At 32.0% G+C, this 15,275-nt stretch overlaps 1 protein-coding gene and 1 pseudogene across 1 annotated transcript; both read right to left on the bottom strand.

Annotated features, from left to right (window-relative positions):
• Positions 1-69: 69 nt before the first annotated feature.
• Positions 70-2,255, bottom strand: LOC114411350 (annotated as a pseudogene).
• A 3,580-nt stretch (positions 2,256-5,835) lies between these two features.
• On the bottom strand, positions 5,836-9,712 carry LOC114412802 (F-box protein SKIP14-like). Its single transcript, XM_028376853.1, has 2 exons — positions 8,141-9,712; positions 5,836-7,077 (listed from the first exon to the last, which is right to left on the bottom strand). Exons 1-2 carry the CDS (start codon positions 8,996-8,998, stop codon positions 6,544-6,546), a joined length of 1,392 nt encoding a protein of 463 aa, XP_028232654.1. The 5' UTR covers positions 8,999-9,712; the 3' UTR covers positions 5,836-6,543.
• Positions 9,713-15,275: the final 5,563 nt, after the last annotated feature.

The following is a 15,275-nucleotide window of genomic DNA, read 5'->3' as shown; positions in this document are numbered from 1 at the left end:
CATTTGAGCTTTGGCGAGAAATACTGCAAACACAAGAAGAAAGAAATGAGTACTGAAAATAGCTAGCAGTCAAAGGATAGTTATTTTTATTAAACAATATCTAATGAGCGACATATAGTATGGCTTAACTTTTTCAACATCAATTTGCACATTGCTCTTACTGTATAGATCATATTTGTTGTGTTTTGCATTGCATAATTTATAAGAAACATAAAGGATAGTTATTTTTATTAGTATGGCTTAACTTTTTCAACATCAATTTGCACATTGCTCTTACTGTAGAGATCATATTTGTTGTGTTTTGCATTGCATAATTTATAAGAAACATAATCAGTTATATGTTCGGTCGTCATGTTAAGGTGAACACAAGATATAAATTGATATGCTAAAACCTAAAGAAAAATAATTAGCTTACTGAAATATTTCTAGCCACTTCAAATTCTTAACATCTTCACTATACAGGTGTTTGTACGCTCCTGTCTGGTACAAAGTTGCAAGATTATATATATAAATTGTAAATTTCATGTTATATTGTTATATATTTGAGAAGGTTTATATTAGTTCATAGTAGAATTTAGTAAAAATACGTATGATGAAAAGAGTGATATCGGATAAGGAACAATGCCTTAGAACGGTAAAGTGGTGGTGTTTCCCTAGCAACCTGCTTATAGATCTCAATGCGTTATTAAGTGCATAAATTATATCACGAATAATATATAACATTTCCGTCTCATTTTTTTTTATTATAACATCAACATCTGTATGGGATGTCGGATTAATATTTGCATGTTCATATAGACTCACCAAATATATGTACTCATCATGTTCCCACGACATCATCACATTGCATGTCCAGTTCGCATCCTTCGGCTTATATACCACTTTTTGTATTATAAGCTGAATTTTTGCCATCTGGGTTGTCCTCGAAGTACTACAATTAATTCAAAGAAATATTTTTTAGCTGAATATATAATCACAAATATTTTTCATTTATAAGGTTTCTTTTATTGAGAAAATTAGTAGGTACATAACTTAAAGTAAGTATTTGCTAGCTTCATGAAAAGCATAACCAAGAGGAAACAAATCTTCTACAACATATAAAATGGTAAATTGATTATTTTTCTTTTTTGGTTTGTCAGTAGATACATACGATACATACGTGTGTGTATATATATATATGTGTGTGTGTGTGTGTGATTTTCAGAATTTTTTATTTGTACGAATTCCATTTACATAGTCAAGAAAATAAGTTGAAAGGTCAATCATGAATAGTATTAATTAGTGAACAACTCTCACCAACAACAGCCCATTGAAGAAGTCCACCGAAGCTTGGGAAGGAGAAGAACCTTTCCGAGATCTATAAACCAACGAAAACCATCAAGTCATGATCAATATTGCTTTCAAGATAAAATTCTTCTCATTTTTTTATGTTGAAATTTTGCTTCTTTGAAATAATGTAAATAGGTGAAAGTAATATGATTAATTAAGAATTAGTATTTAAATAAAGTTTATATATGTGTGATGGGTACCATGAATGGGAGAAGTCAAATGCAACCAATCTTCATTAGGGTAGTCCTTTCTAGTAGCTTCAGCTGTCTGCAAGACATGTTGAATTTGAGATTCTTCTCAATTAGGATCCCTGGCATCCACAATTTTATCAAAAGCATCTCACAACACTCCAATATACCCATTTCCACTCTATTCAATTTCCCATACTCCTCCCTCATCTTCTTAGCCTGCAATAATTTAGTTACATATAAGATATAAGATATCACCTAAGAGTCATTGTAAATATTAATTTGTGTATGCTATTAAGTTTAAGTTTTGATATTTGATAATACCATACTGAAATACAAAATAAACACACAATTATTTGACATTGTTGAAATCAAACTTGCTTACAAATTCATAAGTTTGTGTTGTTGATAGAATTCTTCCACATATTCTTGTCTTTCGCTTTCACCATAATAATTTCTATTTTTTGGAGAGAGAAAAAAAAAATTGTCTTAGTCGTCACTTTGCATGGGATTATATGAAAAGAACTAATCTTTAAAAATGTAACATTACAATTGAATGCAAACATGAAAGAACGATATCAGGAACTATAAATTCATCATGTGAAGGTGATTTGCACAATGGGAAGTCACCATCCAACACCAACTCATTGGTGATTTCCTGAGGATGTTCATTGTTCTCCTGAGCTTGAGCCCTTGTTGGTTGTGGTTGCTCAAATGACATTTTTCTTAATATGAGAAGTAACAGTAGCCAAAATGTTAGGGAATAAGAAAATCTCAATGAAATTGCTATGACTAAACTGGTTGTGGAAGGGAGTATATATAACCTGCGTGATTATATTACAGTCAATCATCATCAGGTGGAAAATCTCTAAGAAGGGAAACTAATGCTGTGCTTTATATACTGTGTTGACATATTCGGATGCATGGAATTAATTGATACAAATGCTCTAGCTGCTCAACTTACGTGTGACTGTCAATCAGGGAGTATAAAGGGCCATGATTGGGAAATGATTGTGCTAAGGGGAGACATATTTTATCTCTTGTTTCTGTCTGTATCAGGCCACTTTTCCTTGGTTAGTACACTTTTGTATTCATTTTTTGGATATAAATAATTAAATATTATCTAACTGTGGCAGTTGTGCCTAATAACTTTATTTGATTGATGGTATCACTGGTACCCTCATTAATGTTTTGCTGAGATAAAAAAGATCATCATATGACAAATATTATATTTACTCAATAATCAAATTGATGTGTGCATATCAATCAGCAGCTAAATTGATATGTTCCTAACAATTAGCAAACAAATACTGATTTGCCTTTCTATCCCAAAAATACATCAGAGATTACATTACAGATAATCACATAGCTATTAATAGCAATAATATACACATCAGCCCGTAATATTTATTGTTATGTAAAATAAGAATTATATAAATTACATTAAAAATGTAGTGAATAATGAAGTGTTTAATAGATTACTATAATTGACTAAGAAAGACTTTATTTAGTAATTGCATCTTAAGATGCATTGTGAATAAAGTAGCAACTAAACCAAGAGATATACATATTCAATTGTAAAATAAAGAAAAGTACTAATTCTAAGGCCTTCTTTCCCTCAGATTCAGCATGTGAATCGTGAACCACTTTGCTTATGCAGCTCCTCAAAATTCGATGCCTCATTTGTTGAAATTTGCAGCTCAAGCGGCAAATCCTGCATCCTCTTTATAGAGTTTTCGAGTTCAAGGTTCATATCATCGAGTGCTCCCTTCACATGAAGAAGCTTTTTTAAGCTTTCACTTCTTGACTCTGCAGTGCCTCTTCAAGAGTGCTGGGCTGCTCACTACATTTATTCCCAGCTTAACAATTTGCTCTTGAAAAAAAAAACATCATTATGATGGGAAAACAATAATGTCAACTTTCAATTATGTATAGCAGAAAAATCTAATGAGAGGTTTAAAAACAAATTACTGTTAAAACACCAAGAGAGTAACTGATACAATCAATCATTAGAATAATTACTCGTGATTGGTGAAGCAACAACACTTGCAGCAAAATTAACAATGATTCAAACCTAGTGTATCAGGACTTGATTTATCTCCAAGGTAATGTAGCCATAAAAACTCAATGCTGCAGTATCTGAACGCTATTTAATGTAGCTTCACATCGCACCTGCTACAACATGGATTGAAAGTTGGCCTCTCCCACAAGTACCCCATCAAAACAAACCTCGATTGGTTGGAGCCAAATGAGCACAAACAATATCAGCTGGTAAGGTTTACTGAATTTAAAGAAATAAGGCAAAAACTTGGTGAAAATGTTCTATCTTTTTAAATTTGGAGCATTTGTTTCTAGCACAATACTCATTATTTTAATTGTGCTTTTTAGTTTCTCCACTTAATTTGGAATAGAGTGTTGTTCAGAACCTCTTTATTGGGTTCTGTCATGGTTGTTTCGAGGGAGTTATCATTTGCATTTGCTTGCATTAGCCACCCAAATACAGGAAGCCATGATCCCTTCTAGGACAAGTTATCAGTAAAATCGGTCAAACTGCATTCAAAATTGCTCAAAAAATAGAAAGCATACTACTCAGATAGAGATAGATACACTGGACACGACACAGACATTTCGACATAGGTAATGTCTAAAATATAGGATACGGGAACACCGCATACACACACAAAGAAAGAGATTCTAATGAAATGAAATATAAGTAACATATAACAAATATCTAAATTGATGGTATATTCATATTTTTAAACCAATTTTCTATGTTTTTTTAATGTATTAGTTGTGTAAAGGTAACGACTTAAGTGTTCAAGCCAATAAATATATTTTTAAATCGGAAACCTAATAAGTGTCAAACAAGTGGCTGGTTTAGAAAACATTTACAAGCAACTTTTCCTTTTGCTAAAAAATTGTAATAGAAAGTAGGAAAGCATACAAACAGAAAAAGTAGAAGCAGATCCTTTCTCTTCAACTTAACCTTTGTCGTTTTTCTCCTCTGTGTCTCTTGTGTTTGGTTTAGATGGTAGAAATAGAAGATTTTTTTTTTTATAATTAAAACACATTGTAAAAGATGTAAATCTCACATAAAAACATGAAAAGTCTAAAATTCGTCTCTATTTCTCTATCCTAAATCAAACACAGCCCATGTTTTTATGCTCCTCCTAGCTAGTGTTTCATTTTTCATCATTCGTAGACAAACGCATACACTATACAATTGACCAATAATTTATTATATTTTTATTCAATTTTCATACATCAAATTGTTCATTGAATTCATGATATGTGTAGAATGGAGAGTGCAAGAATAAGCCAGCAGATGAACCTTCAACTATGTACACTATCATGTTATAATAGCTTAGCAACATATGTATAAATGTTCAATAACTTAGCAGCATTTTTAAAATGTTACAAAAATAATTTTATAAATATTGCAATAACTTGGCAACCTTTTTAAAATGTTACAAGAACATTTTTATAAATGTTACAATAACTTCACAACATGTTTTAAATGTTACAAAATGTTTGATTGGTAACATTTTTAAAATATTGCAATTAATATGCAAAAATGTCTCTAAAAGCCTTTAGTGACTTAGGCTTTATCCTACCTCGGTGAAATGTCGCAAAAGTATGATAACAATATTTGTTCATAATTTTATGATATTTTTTAAATGTTTCCAAAAGCATCTTTTGTTGCAGTGATACTAAATTATACTTTTGTTAATAAACACATAAGCCATTTGTTAATACAAAAATAACAAGATGTTCCTTGGCGTAAGGAATCCAAACTCAGTTTGCAACCAAAACTTGAGGTCATCTTTGAACGCAAATGAGGTTTTAGGTGGTTTGAACGTGAAAGCATGCACATTCATAGCACTCCTCCCAAAACCTTACAACCAAAACAAGGCAACAAAAACGTAATTTATGGTTTTTGAATGACTTTTACCACACCTTTTCATTTATGCTATGCCTTAGTTTATTTCTCCATTTTCCCTAGCAGCAGAAAGCATCAATTAATTGTTTTAATGCACTCATCTTGGGCAAAAGGAAGAGAGCTAATTGTTAAAATGTCATTATCCTTATGGATCCCTCATAGTTAAGGAAGAATAAATCAGGATAAATGTCAATTTCAAGGTGCACGATTGTAATTATAAGAGAAATTCTAGATATCATACAAATTAGATAAAAATAATCAAAGGATACATGTAAACACAGGAATCATTCCATTTTTGAAGATGTCCAACACAATTACCCAACAGGTTAGACTTCATAATCAAAATATTAAATCATTCTTTATTTAAGAGACAATAGAGGCCAACATAACAAGAAACTCTTTCAATACGGAGCAGGAAAATAGGAACAGAAACAAATTTCCCAGAACATACTCAAGTATAAAATAAATAGTATTCATTTTAAGGTCTTAAGTCCACCATAAATGAATTTCACTTGATACAAGCTAAAGCTAAAAGTGACATAAGCATGGATATCTAAAGACATCATAATACCACTTTCCTTATTTTCTCCTCCAAGGATGGCAAAAATAAAAAATAAAGGTACATACACCACAGCCTGGCATTAGTGAATTTATCAATACAGCTAATGAAAAAGTAACCATAAGTCTAAAGGATCAGAGTGTTCAAACTGGTTATGCATGCATTAGAGCCAATCACAAATGTTATTAGAATGTGATGTTGCAAAGCACAACGCCCCGACTGCAGCCTTCATAACCTCATAATCACAACGCGCCACGTAACTGAAAATCCATTGTATGCAGTAGGTGATCAATAATAATCGTGGTAATCATCTGGTTCCTGCAGGTTACACTCTAGTAACTGCAGGAAACAAAAAAAAATGAACGCATTTCCCACTTTCTCTACAAGAGAACAATCCCTGAATGAATCCCACTTCCAAGAGACCAAATACAGATTGCCACACAACTCCAACAGCACCCAACATTTCATAGGACTTCCATAGGAGACTTTCTCCTCAAAGACTTCTTCAACAAGATACTATGACAAACCTAGCTTTGCTCATGAATAACAGCTGATTTATCTGACCCAATCTTCCTATCTTCTCTTTCTGAACATTTGACTAGCTGCTTAGAGCAAGAAGAACAAAGCAATTCCAGACAAAATGTTTCCTCATATTCACTATCATTGATGCAGCAACCACACTGGCTACACCTGGGTATGCATAGAGTGCATGCCCTGCAAATCTGAGTAGTGTGTTCCACCCCTTGACAACTCTCCGCCGGGCAATCATACACAAGCCTCAAATTCTGGCATAGTGGACAAACTTCAATGTCTATGACTCGATCATCATCACAGGAAAGATACAAGTTGCCCCTGCAATAATAGTGTGGTTTGTGAGAGTGCTGGAGCAGCGGACCATCAGCCCCCAACAAGAAACTCAGCTCTTCAAAATGCTTTTGCGTAACACCATAAAGACCACCTATGTGTAAGTGCTTCAACCCTTGGGTACCCATAGAGTTGTAAGCTTTTAAAATCCCCACAATACCCTCAATACTGAGTCTTGTGCATCCTGGAACACTCAACTGCATAATTTTGTGGGAAAAATTACTTAGTAGTAAAATAGGTACAGAAAAAAAATCTAAACCTGAGCTGAGCTCCTCAAGTATTCAATTGCTCAGAGAAGTTATTGCAATAAAAGTTGACACGGGCCAGGGATTAACAAGCAGACCAACAAGGAAACAATAAATCACATGATACATGAAACTATAACAAACATTGTCAAAATTACTTTAACGATCCAAGATCTGTAAAATCCATAAGAATTATTTAACCTGAATGGCATCTAAGCAGTAAAAGAAGCTTGTGTGAATCAAAGTTGACAGTTGAAGAATTTTTTTTTATACAAGTTGAAGAATTAATTTGCCCCAACTAGATCAACGATTAATTCTTCCCTTCAAATAGGGGATTTACTTCCCATACAAGCCACAAAAAAGTATAGCACATTTTTTAACAATGCATTCATTGATACAAAGAGCAAAACAATAGAATATTAGAACAGTAAGGTCGGCAAATTACCAACACATTCATACAGTTGGAGTCAAGCATATACTGCTTAATTATTTTTGACTAAAATTAAGTATTTCATATACCTACATACCTCTAAAATAACCCCAAATTGATTTTCTGTAATGGAAGACAGAAAAAGAAATCCAGAAACAAATACTTATGAATGAAGATGGTGTAAAGGTCAAATGTTCTGCGCACAATTTACAGACATGCCAAACTATAAAAGAGACGTGCAAACAAGTGCCCTAAGGGTAAAAAAATCAATAAATAGAAATTATTATCAGGAACCAAATTGTAAATTATTATTACAGTGCCCTAGTGTATTGAAAATCACAGTGAAGGAGCATTAATGACACTTATAAAATCTTCTCACGTTTGATTCCTTAACCAATGTCCTAAAGACACTTTTAAGCATCTGCTATAAAAATATAGAACAACATTCAACATTTAATCAAAATAAAGCAAAAGCACCAGCTAACATGATCCAATTACACATAAAACCACATTTGCATACTTTAGATGAATCTAAATTTCAATTTGAAATTAACCAACAGACACAAATTGCTAGTGCATGCTCACCTTGGTTAACTTGGGATTGCTTTGAAGAACCCGCTTCAAACCATCATCTGTTATCCTGGTACACTCGACCAGGCTCAAGCACTGAAGATGACCTTGAGCCCTGTTGGTCAATTGGAAAAGAACATCATCGGTAATCCTCTCATTCAAAGGCGGATCCACATGAATACTCCTCCATAAAAGCGGATCCCCACAAACCGTGGAATGCAAAGATTTACACACCCTTTCAACAACAAGCAGATCAGACAAACCCAGGTAACCAAGAGAAAAACTCAAGGCCGGGTGAGGAGCAAGCTCCTCACCCCCACTTCCTCCTCCATCCGGTCTCGCAACATCACCCCTGCCTGCTCCTCCAACCCGTCTCACAACATCACCAGACCTGCTAATAGCAGGCAAACCCGACACTTCATCATAATTATTAACAGATCCAAACCCAAAATTGCTCGATGCAGCAGCAGCCCCATCATTTCTCACAGAACAACTCTCGCCAAACCCTCTCTTCTCCTCAACACAAGAAGCATGGAACCTCATAGCATTGTTCCAAATGAAATTCAACCCAGCAAAAAGCTGGTAATTGCCATCACTCGCCCCAAGCTCATCCCTTCGGTACCCACCATAATCAACAATCTCCAAATCCTCGAGCCACCCGGTGATGGCTGTGACGGTGGTGCTGATGTCCATGCCGAAGGGATCCGAAGGCAAAAGATCGAGAATGTCATCGTGGTTCGCACCACCACCACCCCTCTCTCTCCCATAATCAAAGCAATTGTCAACAACACTCTTCTCTGGAATTCCCATCCTCATCGGCGAAACCAAATTATCCTCAGAAAAAATCGGTCGATGCGAGAAATTCAACGCCATCGCATGTATCTATCTACCTATCTATGTACACAACCCTAAATCAATAAACAAACCCTAATTTTTTTCGAGACGCTTTTTTTTTTTTCTTTTCCTTCTCAGAATAACAGAAGGATACAAGATGAAAAGGAAAAAAAAATATAAAAACCTAAAAAAAAATTTAAAAAAAAAGTGTGGCACTAGCAGAGATCTAACAAGAAAACCCTCGATTTCGGATGGCAAACTAAAACGACGCACCAAAAACTTCACAGAGTTTCTTGCGAATAACCCAATTGACAATAATTTCCCTAAAAACAACAGCTAGAATATAATCAGAGGACGGAAAATAGAATCGAATATATCCACAGAACAACAAAAATAAAATTACAAATCGAAATCCCTACTCTCTCTTCTTTTTTTGTTTTTGTTTTTTGGTCTCGTCAACAACCGATAGGTCTGAAGATTCAAAGGGGAAGGGGAAAAGAAGATAAGATAAGGAGGGAAAAGGAGAAGAACGAAAGAATTTGCGTGCGAAACGAAAAGGAAGAAGATGAAATAAGAGAGAAACCCTAAATTGAAAATAAGAAAGAAAGCTTATAGGGATGGAATTGGAATCCTGAAGAAGGAGTTGCGAAGGGAAAAGGGAATCGCGTTTCCCCTCGGGTGGGTGCCGATGCCGATCGAGTTCGCGGTAGCGAGCGAGAGAGAAAGAGAGAGAGAGAGAGAGAGAGAGAGAAAAAACGAATATAGTATATATATATTATGAGGAATAAAAAAGAAAGAAAGGTGGGGCCCAAGATAAAAAATGAGAGAGGGTAACGGTGAAATGTCGAGTGTAATACGGGGAGATTTAGAAGGGTGTGTGGGAGGGAACACGTGGCGGCAAAAGAAGAGTGCTTAGACACTTTCTTCGCATCTCTTATGTATGTGGCGGGAGAAGGAATACCCCTTCTTCTGTAGCTACCTTCACGCTTCTCCTAATCTTTCTTTTCTTTTCTTTTCTTTTTTCCTCTTATTAGCCAATCTTGAATAATTATCGACAAGTGCTTTGTTCAAATTCAAATAGAATTGAGTTTCAGTTTTTTAAATAATAACTCAAATTTAAATTTATGAATCAAAATATATGCTTGAAAGATCTATTAAAGATAATCTTCCAAAAGAAAAGATTCATAATTGATTGAAATGTGAAAATTTGTAAGATCAAATATTGTGAAATGATATTTTATTTTGTAGTTATTTGTGAAATGATATTTAATGTTTCTAAAAATTGATAACTTGATTTTTGTAAGGTAAATGGATTCCTCCTAATGTGTTGCATATTTGTTAAACCTACTCTTTTATATGAATAAAAAAATGTTTTAATAGTTTTATGTGTACAACTGTCATTGATTTAGTTTTTTAGAGATAATAAGTAAAATGTATAAAAATAAACTGATAAAATCAGTTAAATTGATAATTTTTAAATAAGATATTTGTTATTGTGATATTAGTATAAAATATTCATCAATTTTATTATTTTTAGTGAAATATTTTTTTTAATTATATTTTTTTTTATTCACAATTCAAATATGAGACATTATTCAAGGAAATCAATCATAAATTATTCAGACCAATAACTTATTCATAAAGTTATAGTTAGTGTTGCTCTTTCATTCTACTTCAACAAAATATAAAAAAGGTCAAAATTAAAATTTTAAAATACTATCTTCTTACTTTTGTAATTGCAAACAAAATAACATAAATCTACGGTTAAAATGGCAGATATTATTATTATTATTATTGGGTTGAATTTAGTCGATGTTTTAAATTTAATTTGTTTGTTTATCAATTAAATTTAATATTATACCTTCTTTGAATATCTTTAAATTAAACTTCACTTTTGCAAAGTTAATATTAAGTGAGTTACAAAAAGAATCGCTCAACGTGTCATTTTAAAATGTAAGTAAAATAAATAAAATATTACAATAACACATTGACTGCATTTTTGTAAATTAGTAAGTTGAAATGAATCAAATCAATTAAGTATTACTATTATTTTTGGTAAACGACATGAAACAATTTAAAAAATAAAGAATAATCATAAAATGTAAAAAGAAAATATTTTTTATTTTCAGTATAATTGTATTCGTATATTAAAATATTTCAAAATGAAAATTGAATCGTAAAATATTTTTTCTGGCCATTAACAGGGCATGCTATTTATCTAAAATATTTGAATTCGATTTTATAAGTAATAGTAATTTTTTAAAATGTCATGGGCGATGTGAGGGTCCGCCTTACTCTCATTGACACAAAGTTTGTTTAAATTGTTTTTACTCAAAATGATAACATGAATAAAAAAAAACATTCATTCTTTATATTTTAAATAAAAAATACTATTTTTTAGTCATATATTTTTTCATAAAATTATAATATTTTCAAACCTATTTTTAATAAAAAAAATCATTTTAAAAAATTCAAATAAAAAAAATTCGTATTGAAGCGAGAATGTGATCTAGCAAAGATAATTAATTATATGTATATGAAAAATTAACAACATTTAGCATTGTTTTAAAATTTGATATTAAAGCTTTATCATTAATGTATATTAAGAATTTAACAAGCATGCAAGCATTGAAAAATTTTATATTACCAATTAATTTGAAATCATTCTTGCTAATTATATCATAAAAGTTAATAAATTTATTATATGTAATATTTTGTGAATTGATTAGATTGTAGATACCAATTTTCATATTCTCGTAACATGTAGTATTATTAAAAGAATAAATGTCTTAGATTTGAGATTTGGGGTATGTTTGTTTGTGTTTTTCTGGGGTCCGTGTATTAGTTTGTGGAAGTTGGAAGCATAATATCAGAAGGTGTTAGGATAGGCTCATGGTTAAGAGACAGGAGTGGGTGTAAGTGTAATCAATATGGTACGAGAAAAACACATTGGGTGCACTATGAGGTTGTAGTATTGGAGTTGATTCTTTGTCTGTCTCTTACCTTCTCCAACTTTAAGGTTTGGTAGGTTTCAATTATCGAATTCATTATATGCAAAACTCCCACCAGTTTCCTAAACAAATTCATATAGTCAGACAGATGCCATGTCTATTTTAAAATTTGATATCTGTATTTTTTTTTTAAGATGTTATCAGTGTGATTAATCTCTTTTAAAAAGTTTAATTATCACTGTTGAAATCTTTTCTTTTAATTATATTTTGTTTCATTTAAAAGACTGAAACCGACCCTTTACTTAAGAAAATTAAATTAAATTCAGTGTCACAAAAACTAACTACCGGTTGGTTTTTTTATTATCATGAACGACTTGTTCGTTTGTTAGTTAATTATGCAATCTTTTATCATCAATCCTGTAATTAAATTTAAAATAGAAAACTAATAAAGTATATTAAAAATGAAGGTTTATATATTTGTCTTTCTTCAAACAAAATTATATAAATGAATACAAATTTAATTCGCAAGTTAATGCTGGTCCGTGTATTTAACATAAATTCCACCAAATTAATTATTTTTTATTCTAATTTTTGTGTGATTTACTGATTCTTTTCATTTTAGTTTATTAGTTAATTATTTTTATTTATATGTATAGGATTATAAATTTGTATGATATTTTGAGTATAAATTAATATTATTTTATTTTATTTTATTTGTCAAAAATATTATTTGTTTGTTTACTTGTTTTCGTGAGTTAAATTGATAAAAATTAATTAAAAATAAAATTATTTTTGGGTTAAAAAGAATTGTTGTGCTAAAGAGATTCAATTAAAAGAATCTTACTTACTTGATATGTTTTGAGGTTTTAAAAAGTTATAAAGAAATAAGATACTGTCATACGTAAATGATTAATGTGGTTATTGACAAATTTTCTTGACTTACAAGACACACAAAAAAATAGAAATATTATTCATAAACTAGTATATACAATTAGCAAATTACAGTAGCTTCCTAGATTTTGTGTAATGATATATATAAGTATCACATGTTTTTTAATTATTATATTCATCTCTCTTTTAAGAAGTATCTGTGTAATATTTTCAAACTTAAAGGAAGCAAGATTAGTATAGGGAAAACAAAAAAGGTGAAATTGCACGTGATTTAATTAAAGCTTAGGAGATATTACTTGTAATGTAGTCCTTGATTTTGCAAAATAATAATAATAATAATAATAATAATAATAATAATAATAATAATAATAATAATAATAATTATTATTATTATTATTATTATTATTATTATTATTATTATTATTATTATTGAGTCTCCAAAAATTTAAAACCATCACAAATTGACACTTTTTAGTGTTTTCAAGTTGTTATTATCTAATTTTAAGGATCTAAATATAAAATTTTATAAGCTCAAGGACCCGATTACAATTTTCTTTTAATTTAGAAACTTAATTAAAAATTTGCAAACAATTTAAAGACCTAGTGATTAATATAATTTTTTAAAAATAAAACAATTGAGTTAATAATATTAACGTTACTCTAAAGTGATTAAAAGTGTCATTCTGTACTTCATAAAAAAAAAAAAAAGTGTCCTTCTGTAAAACTACTGTTTAATAAGGTGAAAGAAAATGGTTCTCTCCATAGAATAAAAATTGAAGCTTAATTTCCCGTGATCTCACGTGAGTTGTTTTGCGGAAGATTGTATTATTATTTTCCGGGGCTACCAAGTAAGAGGCAATCTAGACAGGCTTGATCCAGAAGACTTTTGAAAGAGCAAATGGACAAATTAAGTAAAAAATAAAATAAACTGCGTAATTCCATATTAAATGAGTAGAAGATGGTTTTGGGAGTAAATGCAGTTGAAAATTTGGGGAAAAAAAATACTTAGGACTTCCCAACCAAGTGTTTGATTTTGTGTTGGACAAAGTCAAGAAGAAACTAAAGGTTGGAAGGAGAAAGACGTTATTTAGAATAGGAAGAAGTTATAATAAATTGCATTATATTATTGCCCAAGCATTTCCCATCCCATCTTATGTAATGAGTAGCTTTGCACTTCCAAAATCACTGTGTGACCACATTGAATGCTTAATTAACAAATTGTATTAGAGAGGAAACTTAATTGGCTTAGCTGACAAAGACTTGCAAACTTCATTGGTGATTGAAATAGAGAAATGATTTTCAGTATTTTTTCTTCATCAGAGGCACAATGTATATAAATACCCTTTAGAAGAAGTATGAAGGAATCATTGTTTGGGAGGTTCGAGGGGTACACCTGTGGACCACGAGCCACCACATAAGGAGACCTGACACCACACTCTAACCCAAAACCTTAAGGCTCAGGTTTATGGGTCTTCTCCTCACTTATATGGTGCTCAACCTTTCCACTTCTACCCGATGTGGGACTTCACCTCACACTTGTAACCCAACACATCTCCCCCTCAAGTGTGAACCTTTCCACTTCTACTCGATGTAGGACTTCACCTCACACTTGTAACCCAACACATCTCCCCCTCAAGTGTGAGTCTCTTCCACATGGTAGCCTCCCCTCGAGCGGAAGTCTTTTATCATTCACGAGTATAGCCATGGCCACCTGCGATACTTGCCCTGCCCGCTAGCCATTCTGGCCACCCCGCTCCACCTGCGGGGCACGCTGTACCGCTAGCCATTCTAGCCACCTGCGGTACTTGCATACTCGTCTGAGCCGGTCATCAACTTGAACCATTGGTTCTGATATCAATTATTAGGGAGATTCGAGGGGTACACCTGTGGACCACGAGCCACCACATAAGGAGACCTGACAATCATGGCGTCATGTTACTCATATTTTTAAGAATAAAAAATTTGTGCCTTATATCTTTCCCTTAGAAAAATAGTTTAGGTAAGAGTCCAACTTTTGGGTGAATGATAATATATCCAATGATTTTACTTTAAACCAAAACTAGACACATTTAAACTTCCTTATGCTCTTAGTGAAACGATGATCAAATGCGTGCACGAATACATTTAAATTGTTTATTTTAAGATTATAACGTGATTGATGGAAGAAAAAGACATTGGTTTTATTGTTTAAGCATGTCTGGTAATTTAAGTTTTAATCTTTTATTATAAATTTAATAAAGAAAATAACATTTTGTTCATGATATGTATTATTGTATTCCACATTTTGGGTTGCTTGCAGAGGCAAGGTAGCAACACGTTGGAAGTCGGGACACGAAAACTCGATGTAAGAAACTGTGAAACACCCCCAATGAAAGATGGCCTTAGTAAAATGATAATCAAATGCATGCTTCTTTTTTTTTTTTTTTTGGAGTAATCAAATGCATGCTTAGAATGTGGTATGTGTGGATAATGAA

The sequence above is a fragment of the Glycine soja genome, chromosome 5 (assembly GCF_004193775.1).
Source record: "Glycine soja cultivar W05 chromosome 5, ASM419377v2, whole genome shotgun sequence".
In the NCBI taxonomy this organism is placed as follows: Eukaryota; Viridiplantae; Streptophyta; class Magnoliopsida; order Fabales; family Fabaceae; genus Glycine; species Glycine soja.
The sequence above is the reverse complement of the archived record's forward strand: the minus strand, read 5'-3'. Positions and strand labels throughout refer to the sequence as shown.

Bases quoted from the DNA above. Each gene is read 5' to 3' on its own strand.
- LOC114412802 (XM_028376853.1), bottom strand. From the start codon at position 8,998: ATGGCGTTGAATTTCTCGCATCGACCGATTTTTTCTGAGGATAATTTG. The intron at 7,078-8,140 runs GTGAGCATGCAC...AAAATTATGCAG, and splicing joins GCAATCCCAAGTTAACCAAG to TTGAGTGTTCCAGGATGCAC.